At 31.7% G+C, this 15030-nt stretch overlaps 5 protein-coding genes and 1 non-coding gene across 6 annotated transcripts; 5 read left to right on the top strand and 1 right to left on the bottom strand. All coding sequences in view use genetic code 12, as the record gives it.

Annotated features, from left to right (window-relative positions):
* The first annotated feature begins 1150 nt into the window (after positions 1–1150).
* RJT21DRAFT_95083 (uncharacterized protein) lies at positions 1151–3932 on the top strand. Its single transcript, XM_064885704.1, has one exon. The coding sequence runs from the start codon at positions 1412–1414 to the stop codon at positions 3815–3817; it is 2406 nt and encodes an 801-aa protein (XP_064738346.1). The 5' UTR covers positions 1151–1411; the 3' UTR covers positions 3818–3932.
* Positions 3933–5590: 1658 nt separating this feature from the next.
* RJT21DRAFT_1048 (uncharacterized protein) lies at positions 5591–5817 on the top strand (the record flags this gene model as incomplete). Its single annotated transcript, XM_064879793.1, has 2 exons — positions 5591–5750; positions 5807–5817. 2 exons carry the CDS (start codon positions 5591–5593, stop codon positions 5815–5817), a joined length of 171 nt encoding a protein of 56 aa, XP_064738345.1.
* A 1506-nt stretch (positions 5818–7323) lies between these two features.
* RJT21DRAFT_t78 lies at positions 7324–7396 on the bottom strand. Its single transcript has one exon. It is a non-coding gene; the product is annotated as a tRNA-Arg (tRNA).
* A 119-nt stretch (positions 7397–7515) lies between these two features.
* RJT21DRAFT_120060 (fungal transcriptional regulatory protein) lies at positions 7516–10301 on the top strand. The gene has a single exon (XM_064881625.1). It carries the CDS (start codon positions 7689–7691, stop codon positions 10197–10199), a length of 2511 nt encoding a protein of 836 aa, XP_064738344.1. The 5' UTR covers positions 7516–7688; the 3' UTR covers positions 10200–10301.
* Positions 10302–12404, top strand: RJT21DRAFT_120059 (multidrug-resistance transporte). The gene has a single exon (XM_064881624.1). The coding sequence runs from the start codon at positions 10587–10589 to the stop codon at positions 12333–12335; it is 1749 nt and encodes a 582-aa protein (XP_064738343.1). The 5' UTR covers positions 10302–10586; the 3' UTR covers positions 12336–12404.
* Positions 12405–12439: 35 nt separating this feature from the next.
* Positions 12440–15004, top strand: RJT21DRAFT_120058 (fungal transcriptional regulatory protein). Its single transcript, XM_064881623.1, has one exon. It carries the CDS (start codon positions 12514–12516, stop codon positions 14791–14793), a length of 2280 nt encoding a protein of 759 aa, XP_064738342.1. The 5' UTR covers positions 12440–12513; the 3' UTR covers positions 14794–15004.
* Positions 15005–15030: the final 26 nt, after the last annotated feature.

The raw sequence follows: 15030 nt of genomic DNA, 5'->3' as shown, positions 1-15030 counted from the left end.
TCTAGATATTGCTTTAATTTTAATGCTTGCTCCGAGCGGCTCCAAATTCTCCTCGCTCGAACTAGTAATACAATAATTTTCAGATTTCCTGAACTGCTTTGGTGGGTATAATAATTTATATTAACTCTTGTAAAGGGGCACATAAATGAAATTGAAAGCAGTAACAGGAGAAAAATAATTCAATTTTTGATGCCATCTGATTAAACGTACACAGTATAAAAAGTTAACCGCCCAGGAAAAAAGCAATTTTGAATTTCCTAATACAGCATTGGACGCACAAGACTAAAATATTTTTTTAATTAATACGTATTCAGTGTTATCTTTGAAAACGGAGATGACGATGATGAGGACGTTCAAATCACATATGTGTATGAATTGCCCTAAACGGCTCTGATACGTCTCTGTGAATAACCTAAACTACACAAATTCTGGAAACAGAAAAGTAAAATTGGTTAGATTGATTTATGGAGCTATTAAGATTATTTTTCATTTATGTAATAAGAGACAATGACCGAATGACTCTGTGTAATAAAGGCTTCGCTGATATACAAGGGAGAAGTGATCTTATGAATCACTTTAGAAGTACCAAGTTAATTTGCTGATCAGTATATACTAAGCAATAAAGTCTTGTGCCTGTTGTGTACCACCGTATTAGATCATGCTTCTTTACTTTTCTTTTTCCTTTTTGTTTACAGCAATGACACAATATCCCCCGCCAAAATATGGTGGGTCTTGGTTAACAATATGCACCACTTTTCGGAATAGTCGAATTGAAATTTATGTCACGATAAATATTGGCTCATTACCGACTAACTATAAACTTAAATGTGATTATTCCAAAAAATGTAGAATTTGTCCTTAAGAGCGTTGGCTTAATTGGTCAAGCCTTGTAGTTCCAAGATACTGATGTACAAAGTTCAAAAGGCAGTGCAGGACTGAAGATCAATAAATACTGAAATATGTATGATGTACTATGCTAGTTATTGTTTTATCTTAAATTTGAAAATTAAAATTAAGATAATAAAATTAATAAAAAAAATTTTAAAAAATATCGCCCATAATTTTGCGATATAACGTCTCTATAAATTCTATTGTAAAATATATATAATAGTTGAGATCCATTTAGATATTCTGAATTGTATGTAATTGTAATTGTAATTGTAATTGTAATCCTATATGTTATTTTCAAGAAGTAACTTTGATTAAAGATCTTACTTCAATATAACCCTTGTCTCATATGATTTGATTAAGGAGTAACTCATTACCTCTTAATTCTCACAAGATAGAAACCCCCCCTTTAACATTAAAGTGAATAAGCTTTGGAAACAACATAATACAAAATAACATAATAACAAACTTATTATTCAAAAGTCCAATAGAATAAAATAATAGTATATGTCACTGAAGCATAATGATATCACCACTTAAATTTCCTCGAAAACTATTCATACTGAAGCTTTTCATACTATCGGTAGTCACCTACACAATAATATTTTCCTTAACAGCATTTCTTAATCAAAAATCATTCCTTCAGCGTTATACGTCGAAGATCAATAGCCAAATAAATATTCATTATGCCAAATGGAGAAACAATTTCCTAACGACGGAATATAATCTAGAATCTAATCCTGAATTTCTTCATCAACTTCATGATTTAAAACAACAAGAAATTCTCACAAATGATGACCTCTGGTTCTTGCGAGAAGATTCCCAATTATCTATTCCCTTGGAATTAGAAATTCCTCATTACTTTGAAAGTGAAATCTTGGTCAAACCTATGATACAACATTTCGACCCCAGATTTACTCTCGCTGTTTATATGAATTATTTAACACAGTTTGAAACCCAAGATAAAATAAAATTCCATTGGTCAGACTGGGTGGATATGACGAAGCTATATAAATATATTCTCAACCCACATAAAGGTGAATCGGCTGACTTGTGTGATAAATTATTCAACATTTTGGCGAAAACAGAAGAGCCAGACAAGGTTCATAATTTCCGTGATTATTGTTCTGCAGATTACGATGGCTTTCTTGGTTTCAAAATAAATGAATTTACAGGGCCCCAGACTCTAGAGAATCGTGAAATTTTAGGGAAAGCTTATCTTTACTCTAGTGCTCCATCACCGTTTAAAATTGTATTTTTGACAAATGATGATCGTTCAATAGAGTTTGAAGTAGACTCCCTTGAAAACGACAGAAAAAACTCATTATTGAGTAATGGGTATATCCATTCCATGATGAAAAATGGTGGAATTCTTCATAAAAAGGATATAGTTAATGTGGCGGACGCCTTTAAAGGCTTTATTAAAAATAGGTTAGAATCTAAAAGTACTGAATCTAAAAAAGTAAAAGATGGAGTGTCAACACTCACTAAAAGTCATATAATCATGAATGAATCAGATTTTGATTTCACCAAAGAAGATATTGATAATGTTTTGAAGCAGGACTTTAGCGAACTTCCTCATTTTAGTGAACAGAATTATTATCGTGGGGTTGAATTTTCTAGTTCAACCAATGACCCACCAAAATACTTTGGTGAAGCCAAGATGATTAAGGAAGTTGACGGGTTCATGCATGGGGAGCACTACGATTGGAGATTTTTCAATGGGCTTATTCTCGAACATGAAGACCAAATTCTTAGTTTACATAGATTAATTAAGAATTATTTAAATTTCTGTCGTACAAACGGGATAAAAACCTGGATAGCCCATGGGTCTTTATTGAGTTGGTATTGGAATGGAATGGGGTTTCCATGGGATAATGATATTGATGTTCAAATGCCAATTCGTGATTTACATAAACTCGCAAGGCATTTCAACCAAAGTCTTGTGGTAGAAAATATTGTAGGAAAAGATGGTCAATTTGATGGAATGGGAAGATATTTTATAGATGTTGGAAGTTCAATAACCCATAGAAAGAATGGCAATGGAAATAATAATATAGATGCTCGATTTATTGATGTTGATACAGGACTCTATATTGATATTACAGGATTAGCTCTTACAGATGAGCCTGCGCCTAGTAGGTATGATATTTTAATTCAAATGGACCCAAATAAAAAAGCTGCAGTTGAAAATTCTAAAGAGAGAAATGAAGGAAACTTAGATCACCTTGTTAAAAATCAACAATTGCAGGCTTATAACTGTCGTAACCGTCACTTCAATATTTTGGATGAATTATCACCCTTAGTTAAAACGATTGTAGAAAATCAAGTAAGTTATGTTCCAAAGAATTTCCTTGTCCCTTTAAACAATGAATATGACGTTAAATCAATTATAGAGAAGGATTTTAAAGAATACATATTTGTTAATAATTTAAGAATTTGGATGAAGACGCAATCAATTCTTGATTATTTTAAAAAAATCGGTAGACCATCCGAACTCAATTTATTCAAAGATTTAAATTCAATTAAATCGTTTAATAAAGAAGTTCGAAAATTGCAATTGAATAAACTTGATATTGAAGATCATTTAAATTTATTAAAGAATAATAAATACTTTAAGGAATTTTTTACTTCCAAAGAATTCACAAAATTTCATGAATTAGAACTAGAACAATTATCAAAAGATCCAGTTGATTATAATGTTGATGAATTTATTAAAGAAGTCAAAGAGTTCACGTTGCCAGAATTAAATATTGGTAAACCTCTTAAGGCGGATTTATTCATGAATAAAGTATTTCAAGACAGTAAAACATATGACTATAATAAAAAAATCGATGAAGTATTGAAACTAACTAAAGAATATATCAATGAGATAGAAGATTTAACGAAGAAATCGAAACAAGAAAGAAATAAGAAGTCGTCTGAATAGTGATGAACATCTTATATCTGTATATAGAAAATTATGGGCGTACCAACTAATTTGTAATTTGTAATTTGTAATAGAGAAATAAAATTATTTAATAATAAGTTATAATATTTGAATACTTGTGTAGATGTTAGAAGACGATGCTCATATAATATAAAAGCGGAAGTTGTATTTTAAAATTACAGACTGTGGTGGAAGGTTTGCTTGAAAATGGGGTGGGAATGTGTCTCAGGTCGTCTAATTGGAGCTCGTTAATTAAATAACTTCTATTTTTTATCGGAACAAGAGCATGTGGAAACAATTAAGTAAAACAATACGACTCAAACAATTTACTCGTTTATTAATTGTGGTTTTGAAATATGAATGTTTACCTTTATTTTATATTCTACTATAAGGGAATAAATAAGACAAAGAGTTGTATAAACAGGAAATGTTTCTTCATTTAGCAGTAATCTTTAGTTCCTATTCATAGCAATTGAGGATCGGGACTTGGACGCGTTAAGGTTTAAATCCGAAATTGAGAGTAAAACACCGCTGCTCAGTGCCTTATCTAGCCATAATTTTCAAGAATTCTCGGAGTATAACAATAGGAAGCAGGGGGAGTATTTCTTATTTTATTCGGTGAATTTAGCCTAGCGCGTTTTGTCGAATATTTTTTTGAGGGGTCAATTAACAGCTCTACCGATCAGAAAACGACAATTGCTCACAATGCTACAGATCTCTAGATTCTTAAACAATAATCATTGGAACACTAATAATTGACTGGGGTGATCTCAGTAACCTTGTTGTATGTGAATGACTATCGTACCGTTTGTTGTATTTTCCACAAATAAGTATTAGCTTTCGTCTTTTAAACTATAAACATTGTTTTACATGTTTATTTATTTATTTCATGTTTATGTTTGTTACTGCAATATTATCGGTAAATCGTCTTGTTTTGTTCTTGTGTACTAATTTCCCATTCAACAACAAGACTTAATTACTTACATTTCCTGCCCACATCTCCTTATGATTGTGTCAGTATAATATTTTGCTTGGTAGGTTGAAGTATTAATACTGTATATAAAAATTTTCAAATTTTGAACGCCTTAGTCGCTTTATTTTCATTCGTCGCTAAGAAAACGAATCAAATATAACACAAACCAAACATACTCGCGTAACTTCCATACTACGGGTTGTATTGTAGTTACTATCATTAGACTATAAACACGGTAAAATACAAAAAGATATTAGACTCCAGAACTGTATAATAGAGTAACATATCGTGTAATTAATTTCAATTAGGAAATACTTGCCTTTGACCTCTGATTCCTGCGTATAACCGCAACCTTGTTACTGAAATTGTTATTACAAGTGCAAATTGTGCCGTATTACTGTCACTTTTTCAATTAACGCGTATTCTTATGTATAAGGCATGCCCATATAGTGTAATACGGAAGTTTAAGTAATTGATGAATTTACTTGTAATTTAAATTTAGACCAACGACTCACGTGACTGAAAGCAATAAAACATGAGTCATATGCAGTACACAGGGCATAGCCCACCCCTTTTTCATTTTTCATTTATCACCCATCCGAATTAGGAAATATTATAGAGTTATATACAGTGCGCTGTGTTACTATGAGTCTTTTTGTCCTTTTTTTTTAAAATATATTCTCGATTGAAAATATAAATATAAATTACATTGACCCACTTAGAAAATTTTTCTTCTTACTTTTCTTTCCTTTTACTCTTTAACCAACAACAAGTTTAAGTTCAAGTATATATTATTCATAATGCAATTCAAATCTGTTATCATCGCTTTAACCGCTGCTACTGCCGTTTCTGCTGCCAACGCTTCTAACGCTTCTGCTAACGCTAGTAACCAAACTTCTGGTTCTAATGCTATCATCTCCAACTCCAACTTAGCCGTTGTTGCTGCTGCTGCTGCTGCTGGTGCCGCTTTATTAATCTAAGTTAGTTAATCTTTATTAACTCATAGATTGATTTAGTAGTTCAATAATTCATACAACTACACAACTCAAAAGAATATAAAAATTTTTCATTAGGTGTCTTTTTTTTGCTTTTTTTGTATAATTATAAAAATCCCCCTTCCATTCATTCATTATGCTAATGTTACTATGTATAGTCTAGGACTATACTAGAGTATTTGCGTATCATATAATCAATGTTCAAACCAACCAGTTCAGCAGAGTTTAAAAATATCTTTCAAATTCCGTATTAATATTATTACTATTTAATAGTAAGAATAATTATATACGTGATTGAATGATGCTTTTATTTTTATTATATTATATGTTTTTTTAATTTCAGTTTTTTTAATTAAGTTAATCCAAGGTATAGAAATATGTTTAAGAGTGTAGTCTTTTGATGGTCATACTTGAAACATATATATTGGGCTCTAATGTGAGCACAACCGGTCTTTCTTTACTTTTTGTTGCTTTTATGCTACTATAATATTGTTATATTATTACTTTATTTTGTTATTATTATTACTAATATCCCTATTTTTAATTTTTTATTGTTTTAATATAGGATTTTTTTGTTATAAAAATCAGTAGTTATTACCTGTAGTTGATATTTGACTAGTAATAGTCAAATCCCGTAAGGTACCGAAAGTAATAAAAGACTCAGATACATGACAAAATCTAGATACGTCAAGTCATTCATATCATGGCAGATATAGCAATCAACAATAAAATAGCCATAATGAGCCTTTTTTTTTCTTTGACGGTGAACCGATTATTCCTGTACCGGTCTAGACAAACACAAATCTATGGTAGTATATTAGCTGCAATCTCGCCACGAATGAATCGTGGCCCAGTCATTCAAAATGCAACACATTTGCAATAACTGCAACAAGATTAAATGTATTGGCTTATCATTTAATGAACACAAAACTGTTTACTGTTAATACTCTGCTTCTTAATATCGCTTATCATACTCATCGCAAAAATATAGAAGTTATTAACTAATTGATTCAACTGACCATTAGAATTGCCTAATAACAATACAATATAACAACAATAACACTCCGATTGATAACAAGGGAAATGCAAAAAAAGAAAAGGAAAAAAAAATCGTCTGTTGATGTAATCTTTTACTCATTAGCATTTTCTCCTTAGGCCTTGTTAATATGTGTTCTTTTTTTAAGCTCCCGTCTATTGAACATATCAGCACAATACACTATTGGTCTACTTTTAGGCTAATGTGCCACATTTAATTTAATGTGCCACTTCTAGTTTAGTACGCCCACTTCTTTTTATTAAAACCGTCATCGTTATCTCTCAAATTCACATACGAATAAAAAAAAAATTCGTAATTTTTAATGTCTGGAAAAAATCTTGACATAAACCCATCTTCTGGCTTTACAATGGCTGAAGCTTAACACTATATTGAGAGTCTAAAGTATTTATCAAGTTTAGAGGCTAAGGTTTTTAGTAGTGTCGTTAGATTTAAACCTAATTCACCTGAAACGACTACCTTTAAAAAATATAAAAAAAAGAAGAACCCACGCCGGGAGTCGAACCCGGAATCTTTTGATTAGAAGTCAAACGCGTTAACCATTACGCTACGCAGGCGTCTTATATATTTCTTAAATGGCCTAGTTTTTTGGAAAAACTTCAAAATCACGTTCTGAATCACGTTTTATGATCACGTGATCATCATGTGCAGGATATTTTATTTTTTTAGGAGGGCGGAGCACCGAAACTCCGTGCGGCCGCACATCTCCGCAGTAATTATTTACTTGTTAGAATAATATTCTAATCCAATTCAATTATAACTGACTGATATCAGCATGATATATTCAATTATTGTAATTATCGGTTCAAGACTTGCGTTAAATAAGTAAATTACTGATTTCGTAAAAATATGAGTGTAAGACAAATAACTGTTTGTGATTATTGTCGAAGAGGGAAAAGGAAATGTGATAAACTAACACCGTGTGGATCATGTCTAAAGTATAAGAAGAATTGTACTTATAGTATAAACTCAAATTCCAATAGCAATGGATATCCTGATTTAAATAATGGAAGTTATAATAATTCTGGTATAGGACATACTAAATTACCTACTAAGAGGAAACTTGATACTTATGAGAGAGATCAATCATTATCGGAATCACCACCCGTAAGTCAAAGATTAATTGAAAATAGTGAAGAAGATAGTCGTGTTCATACCATCAACATTTATAGAGATTATTGTCATGAATGTATTATGGCCAATTCTGAGCAGACTAAATTCGGACCGTTGAGTTGGGTTTCATTTGTTAAAAGTGATGGAGCCTTACAGAACATATGGAGGTATATTGATATGGTTGGAATGCAAGTTGCATTTAAAGTAGATCCATATAAAGGTGAACATTTAGTATTGAATAAGAATAGTGTATCTATTATGGATATGACCGTTGGTAGTCCTACTCCACCAACAAATATGAATGGTTCAAATTCATCATCAGCATCTTTAACAACTTCATCAATACCCTCTGTACCTTCATCTTCGTCTTCAATATCTTCAGCACCAATTGGATCTGAAGCTTATAATCATTTACGTCAACAATACTTAACAGGGATAGTACTTGAGAATGAGACATCTCTTGTAGATGATTCTCTGATATTGAGTGAATCTTATTTATTATCACTCCTACCAACAAGAAAAACACTTTGGATATTAGTCCGTCGTTATTTTAAACTGGTGTATCCATATATACCGATAATTGACGAACGTGATTTCCGAACTCGTATATCATCTATATTGGATGAAGAAAGTTTTGAAAATATACCATTCTTAAGTATAAAGCTCAATGATAGATATGATTTCGCTTATGTAGGTATCCTACTAGTAATGATCCGTCTTGGATACTTATCATATTTTTCAGTAGACTTATATCTTAATGATCCAGTAAATTTGTCTAATTATCAAGATCTGAAAACTTTAGAAAGAAAATTCGTTCTCGAGAATCCTATCAGTCTTCAATTCATTATAATGGCTCAAAAATGTCTTGATGAATTCAATATTTTTCAACGTACTTCTGTGGCTGTCTTACAACTTGCTATACTTCTTCGGACATATAGACATATTGCCCCTGAAGAAGGTGATGGCCCAGATGGTGCAGATTCTCAAGTTCTTACTGCAACATTGATAAGCATGGCTAGTAATTTGGGTGTTAGTCGTACTTCATCGACTAATTCTAAAGCTTCGACATTGAATGAACGTCAAGATAGCTTGTTTCGAAAATTAGGTGTTCATTTATGTAATCTCAATGCCACTGAATGTTTAAGTTTTGGAACTCCGTCAGGTCTCAACCAACAATTTTTTGATATTCAATGTCCAATCTTTGATTCATCAGCATCAAACTTAATCGATACTGATTTAGAAAAGAAAGTAATCAGTGCTTATATTCATACGGGTGATATGTTTGGGAAGTTGGATGAGTTATATCATGATATAATTGATCTTAACAAATCAATGCGGATAGAAGAATTAACGGAGAAAATAGATGCAATGACAAAATTGTTACTTGAAGATTTACCTAATAATTCTGATTTCAGCGAATTTGAAAATGCATTCAAAACAAAACTGACAATATTAGGATTACAATTTGTTATTTCAATTTATTTTATTGTGTTTAATCATTATGAGTCTCATGGGATTTATGAATTGAGTTTCAAATACATGTTGAAAATATTAAAACTAATTATGAATCATGTTATACCATTTATTAAATTATTTAATGATAAACATGATAATGCTACTTTCATGGGTATAGTACCAGTATTACAAACCATGTATCTTAAGATAATCTTAATCTTGTGTTCAATATTAATAAGAACCAATTTTTCCATCCAGACTGAAAAGTCAGACCAAGAAAGAATGAAACGGTTAATGTTACTTTCAGCCGCATTGAAGAATACATGTGTTGATATTCTAAAAGTATTTGCGGTTATAGGTGTTAGGTATTATTACTTTTGGACAATTCATTCAAATGGTATTGGTGTGTTGAGAATATGTTCATCCAAAGAATTTTATGAACCTTTGAAATCGCTGCCTATTCCCGATTCAAGATTAAATTATTCAAGTTCACAGATTCAACAAATACTACCACTTTTTTATAATTGGTCTAAACCTGATTTCCCCATATTAGATATTGATTCCCATTCAACCATATTTGCTGAATTGCCTGATATTTCTAATCCTTTCATATCTGAAGGTCATTTACATAGCTTTTGGTATTACATAAAGAAGAATTCCAAGACTAATGCCACAATGAAGAGATTTCCAAATTCTTCAATCAGTATCCCACTGCCGGAATTTTCATCAGGTTTACCTTATGGTCTTGATATTTTTAATGAATTCTACAGTGATCTCTTTAATTCAGAGTAGCTGATTGTTATCTATGTATATATTTATAGATCAGAAAATATATTCGGTATAATTGTAATAATGAAACTTTTTGGATATACTAAAAAGCATTTTATTTTCCGAGTGACATCATTGTATTTTTTTAAACAGAAGGACATAATAATTTAGGTAATAATGTGATTTAAACCTTATTAGGAGATCCTTCAGATTATTATCTCCGTTGATGGCGATTTGTAATTGTGCGGACCGCACTAGAAATTATTTTTCCGTTCTGTCGGCCGCACGAAATTTTGCATTCATTTCACCCCACCAAATCCCAAACAAGTTATGCTATATAAATGGCTTTAATTCTGCTAATGGATAAGATTTAAATTGAGCTATTGAATCTAAGCTTAAAGTTTAAAGTCAATGTCTTCAAATACAATTACTTCAAACATTGAAGAATCTTCTTCAACTTCAACTAATGAGTCACTTCAAAAAGTTGCAACCCTACAGGAACATCTTGACAGTTTAGCTCACCAAGCAAGTGATTCTGAAATAGATCAAGATCATGCAGGAGATGGAACAAGGAAAGAAGATCAATATTTAACGGGTTTAAAATTATATTTATGTGTTACAGCAGTATTATCGTGTTTATTTCTCATTGGATTAGATCAAACTATTGTTATTACTTTATTAACAGATGTTGGGAATCAATTTAATGCTATAGATAAAATTGGTTGGTTAGCTTCGGGTTATTTAATTACTGTTTGCGTTTTCACGCCATTTTGGGGAACATTTGCCATAAGTTTTGGAAGAAAATTCACCATGATTATTTCGGTGGTACTATTTGAACTTGGGTCACTTATTTGTGGTGTTGCAACATCAATGGATATGTTGATTGCAGGAAGAGCTATTGCGGGTATCGGAGGTGGTGGTATACAATCACTTACTTTTATCATTACTTCAGAAGTTGTTCCAATTCATCATATGCCCATGATTATGGCTTTTATTGGTGTTACATTTGCCATAAGTTCAGTTCTTGGTCCAATTATTGGAGGTGCTTTCACAACTGATGTTACTTGGAGATGGAGTTTCTACATAAATTTACCTATAGGTGGAGCTGCTTTGCTTCTACTCATAATTTCTTTCAACCCACCTAAAGTTCAAGGTAGCTTTAGGGATAAAATTAAGAAAATTGATTTCATTGGAACTGGTCTTGTATCTGCTGGATTAATTTTAATTTTATTAGCATTAACTTTTGGTTCATCATATGAACATAAATGGAATTCTGGTATTATTGTTAGTTTCTTTGTAGTAGGAACAGTACTATTAGTTGGATTTGTTGTTTGGAATTTTAAATTTGCCAAATATCCTTTGATTCTTCCAAGTGTGGTTAAAGTAATGCAAATTAATGCTGCTGCTATCTGTATGTTTTTTGTGTTTGCCTATTTCATTGCTGTTACTCTTTACCTTGCAATTTATTTTGAAATTGTTAAAGGTATGTCTCCATTGAAAACTGGGGTAAATGCATTCCCCATCATCCTAGCTATTGTTCTTTCAGCTATTGCTTCGAGTATCATAATTGAAAAGACAACTCATATTAAAGCTTTTGTAATTATTGCTGGGATTTTGGGTCCTATTGGTATGGGAATAATGACTTTATATGATGTTAATACAACTACTGGGCAATCAATTGGTCTTCAAATAGTAGTTGGTATTTCACTCGGCATTCAATTTCAAGCCAGTATTTTAGCTGCCCAGGTAGTAGCTCCTAAAGTTCCAGGTGGTGCTATCATTACTATTTCGTATGTTATATTTGCAAGATGTTTAGGTGGTGCCATCGGTGGTAATCTCGCTAATTTGGTATATAATGCATCATTCATAGATTCTTTTAGAGACCACATTGCCAAAGAATCAAACCAAACGATTATAAAAGAATTATCTAGCATTAGTCCATTTGAACTTCTTGTCTCTAGTGAAGCTCTTCCCGGATTATCTCTAGCTACTCAAGATTTCGTTATTAAACTATACAATCAAGCTATTAGAAATGTTTACTATATGTGCATCATATTTGCCGGTTTATCATTTGTGGCTGCTATATTTACTACAAATAAGAGAATCCCTCCTCCTGAAGTATTGAACTCTGATACAAAGGAGCAAATTGAACCTGCTTAGCTTTACTTTACTTTTCTTTTCTTTTAATTATATAATTTTACACCAAATAAATTTCGCAATCTTTTTGGAAATAAATGCGCTGCACTGCGCTTTATTTTTCGATCCCGCATATAACCGCTTATGTTAACTATAGTGATATATCATTATTATAACTGTTACTTAACAAGAGTAATGAAATATGCAAGTAAGATATGTCACCGTTTGCGAAAACTGTCGCCTACGGAAAGTCAAGTGTGATCGAAAACTTCCGTGTTCATCATGTAAAAGGACCTCAATTGATTGTAAATATAAGACTTCTGCAAAAAGATTATTAGATAATAACAACACTCACGATCCTACTGTTGTTTCGGACATAGGTTCGGATGAGTTCAGGTTTCCTAAAAAGATTCATATAAGTACAGTATCGCCTACGGATGAAGAATACAATGGAAATGAGTATAAATCCGATGATATAGATACCATAAATGTATGTCAAGAGTTTCACCATGTGTATGTGAAGCCAAATACGGTACGATGCAGTTATGGACCATTCACTTGGGTATCATTTATGAAAAGTGATAAAACGTTACGTCATATCTGGAACTATATTGATTTCCTAGGAATAAGTAACTTATTTAAAGCAATGGAAGGAGTAGATCAAGAATCACTCAATAACTATAATTGTTTAGATCATCAATATTTAACAGGAATAGTATTGTCTATAAATCCGTTATCAATTGTGCCACAGGATCCAGAAACATCAGAAAGTTACTTAATATCAATTTTACCATCTCGAAAAGTAGTTTGGACTCTAATTCGACGCTTTTTCAAAATAGTATACCCTTATGTACCAATTGTTGACGAAAGGGATTTTCGTGCCCACATAACTAGAATTCTAGATGAAGAAAGTTTTGAAGAGATAAAATTTGAAACAATTAATGTTGACAATAAACTCGATTTTGCTCATCTTGGTACATTACTTATAATTTTAAGATTAAGTTACTTGTCATATTTATCGATGAATTTGAAATTGAATGATACTAGCAATATATCAAATCATGATCTGAAATCACTAGAAAGAAAATTCATATTAAATAATCCTATTAGTTTACAATTGGTCTCTCTAGCAAAGGAATATCTTAATGAATTTGATATGTTTGAGAGGACTAGTATATATGTTTTCCAATTGGCCTTGTTTTTGAGAACATATAAACACTTTGCCCCTGATGAAGGAGATACACCAGATGGATGTTATGTCCAGGTATTGACTTCAACATTAGTCAGTATTGCAAATAACTTAGGTATTAATAGAGAATGCTCACATGATGTGACTGAGAGAGGATTATTTCGCAAAATGTTCATTCACCTTAATGGATTAGATAGTTTCGAATCATTAACTTTTGGTACTCCGACATCTATAAATTATAGGTTTATCGAGAATAAGTTTGCAAAATTTGATCCATTAACTTCAAACTTAGTAGATATTCGATTGGAACAGGAAATAATTTCAGCGTATGATAATTTGGTAGAAGTCCATGATCTACTTACTGAAATATATACCCTCACTATCAACTTGAATGTTCCAGTTTCCATAGAAGTATTAGGTACAAAAATCAAGGCTCTTGAGAAGAGACTTGTAGCAGAAGGTTTAAGAATAGGTTCAGATAGTTTGAAAGATTCATTTGAAGTAAGGCAGTCCTTATTGGGGTTCCAAGTTCTATTAACAATTTATTCAATATTATTCGTTCATTATGATTCAAAAGGGCAATATTCACAGAGTTTCAGCTATATTTATAACGCGGTAAGATTGATCAAGATATACATAATACCATTTTTGAGATCATTACATGAAGTCAATGATAATGTGTTGGTTATATCATTACTTCCTTTGGTTCAGAGTTTATATCTTAAGATAGTTTTGGTAGTGTGTTCGTTATTACTTAGAAATAATGTCTCCTTACAAAAGGAAGCTAAAGACTCAGACAGATTGAAAAGTTTGATATTATTATCAATTTCTTTGAGAAATACAGCTATAGAGGTATTAGAAATTCTTTCACCATTTGGTACAAGATACTACTACTTTTGGAGGATAACCAGAGGATGTAACGGTGTTTTAAAAATTTGCTACTCGAGGGATTTCTATGGAACAATTAAAGATGATCCGAGTTGCGAATTAAACTTTTCATCATTAGAAGTAAAGCTTTTGTTACAATTATTCTACGAAGAAGCATTACAAGGAAATGAATTTGCCACTATTGATTTAAATGCTGTTATTAATGCAAGCATTCCAGAGATATCTAACGACTACATTAGTGGCATAGATTTGAATAAATTTTGGTATATTGTAAAGAAAGGATCAAAATCGACCTCCAGCTCTACCGAATCAGTTATAGAGACTGATTTTAATCATGATGAACCTTTTGATTTTGATTATTTTGCTGGTTTCTATAATGAATTCTTTAACGGATTAGATCAATAAATGTGCAGCCAAATGGTTTCGCTTTTGTGTTATTATCTCGGCCGAGCTGCCAGAAAAATTGAAAGGCTGTATTATAGAATGCCCGGCCGAGCTCTCAAAAAAATGCGTGGAACTACTCATAGTTTAGTCGGCCGAGCTCTGATTTGCATCTTTAAAATGTTTCTTAGTCCATAGTATATATAGCTACCATGAATTATACTTTATAATAATGTTCTCATACAAAAGTTCAGTAAAATA

This window comes from Scheffersomyces amazonensis (assembly GCF_036850825.1).
Source record: "Scheffersomyces amazonensis strain UFMG-HMD-26.3 chromosome Unknown RJT21scaffold_3, whole genome shotgun sequence".
Taxonomy (NCBI): Eukaryota; Fungi; Ascomycota; class Pichiomycetes; order Serinales; family Debaryomycetaceae; genus Scheffersomyces; species Scheffersomyces amazonensis.
Note: the sequence above shows the minus strand (reverse complement) of the source record. Positions and strands in the feature narration are given on the sequence as shown.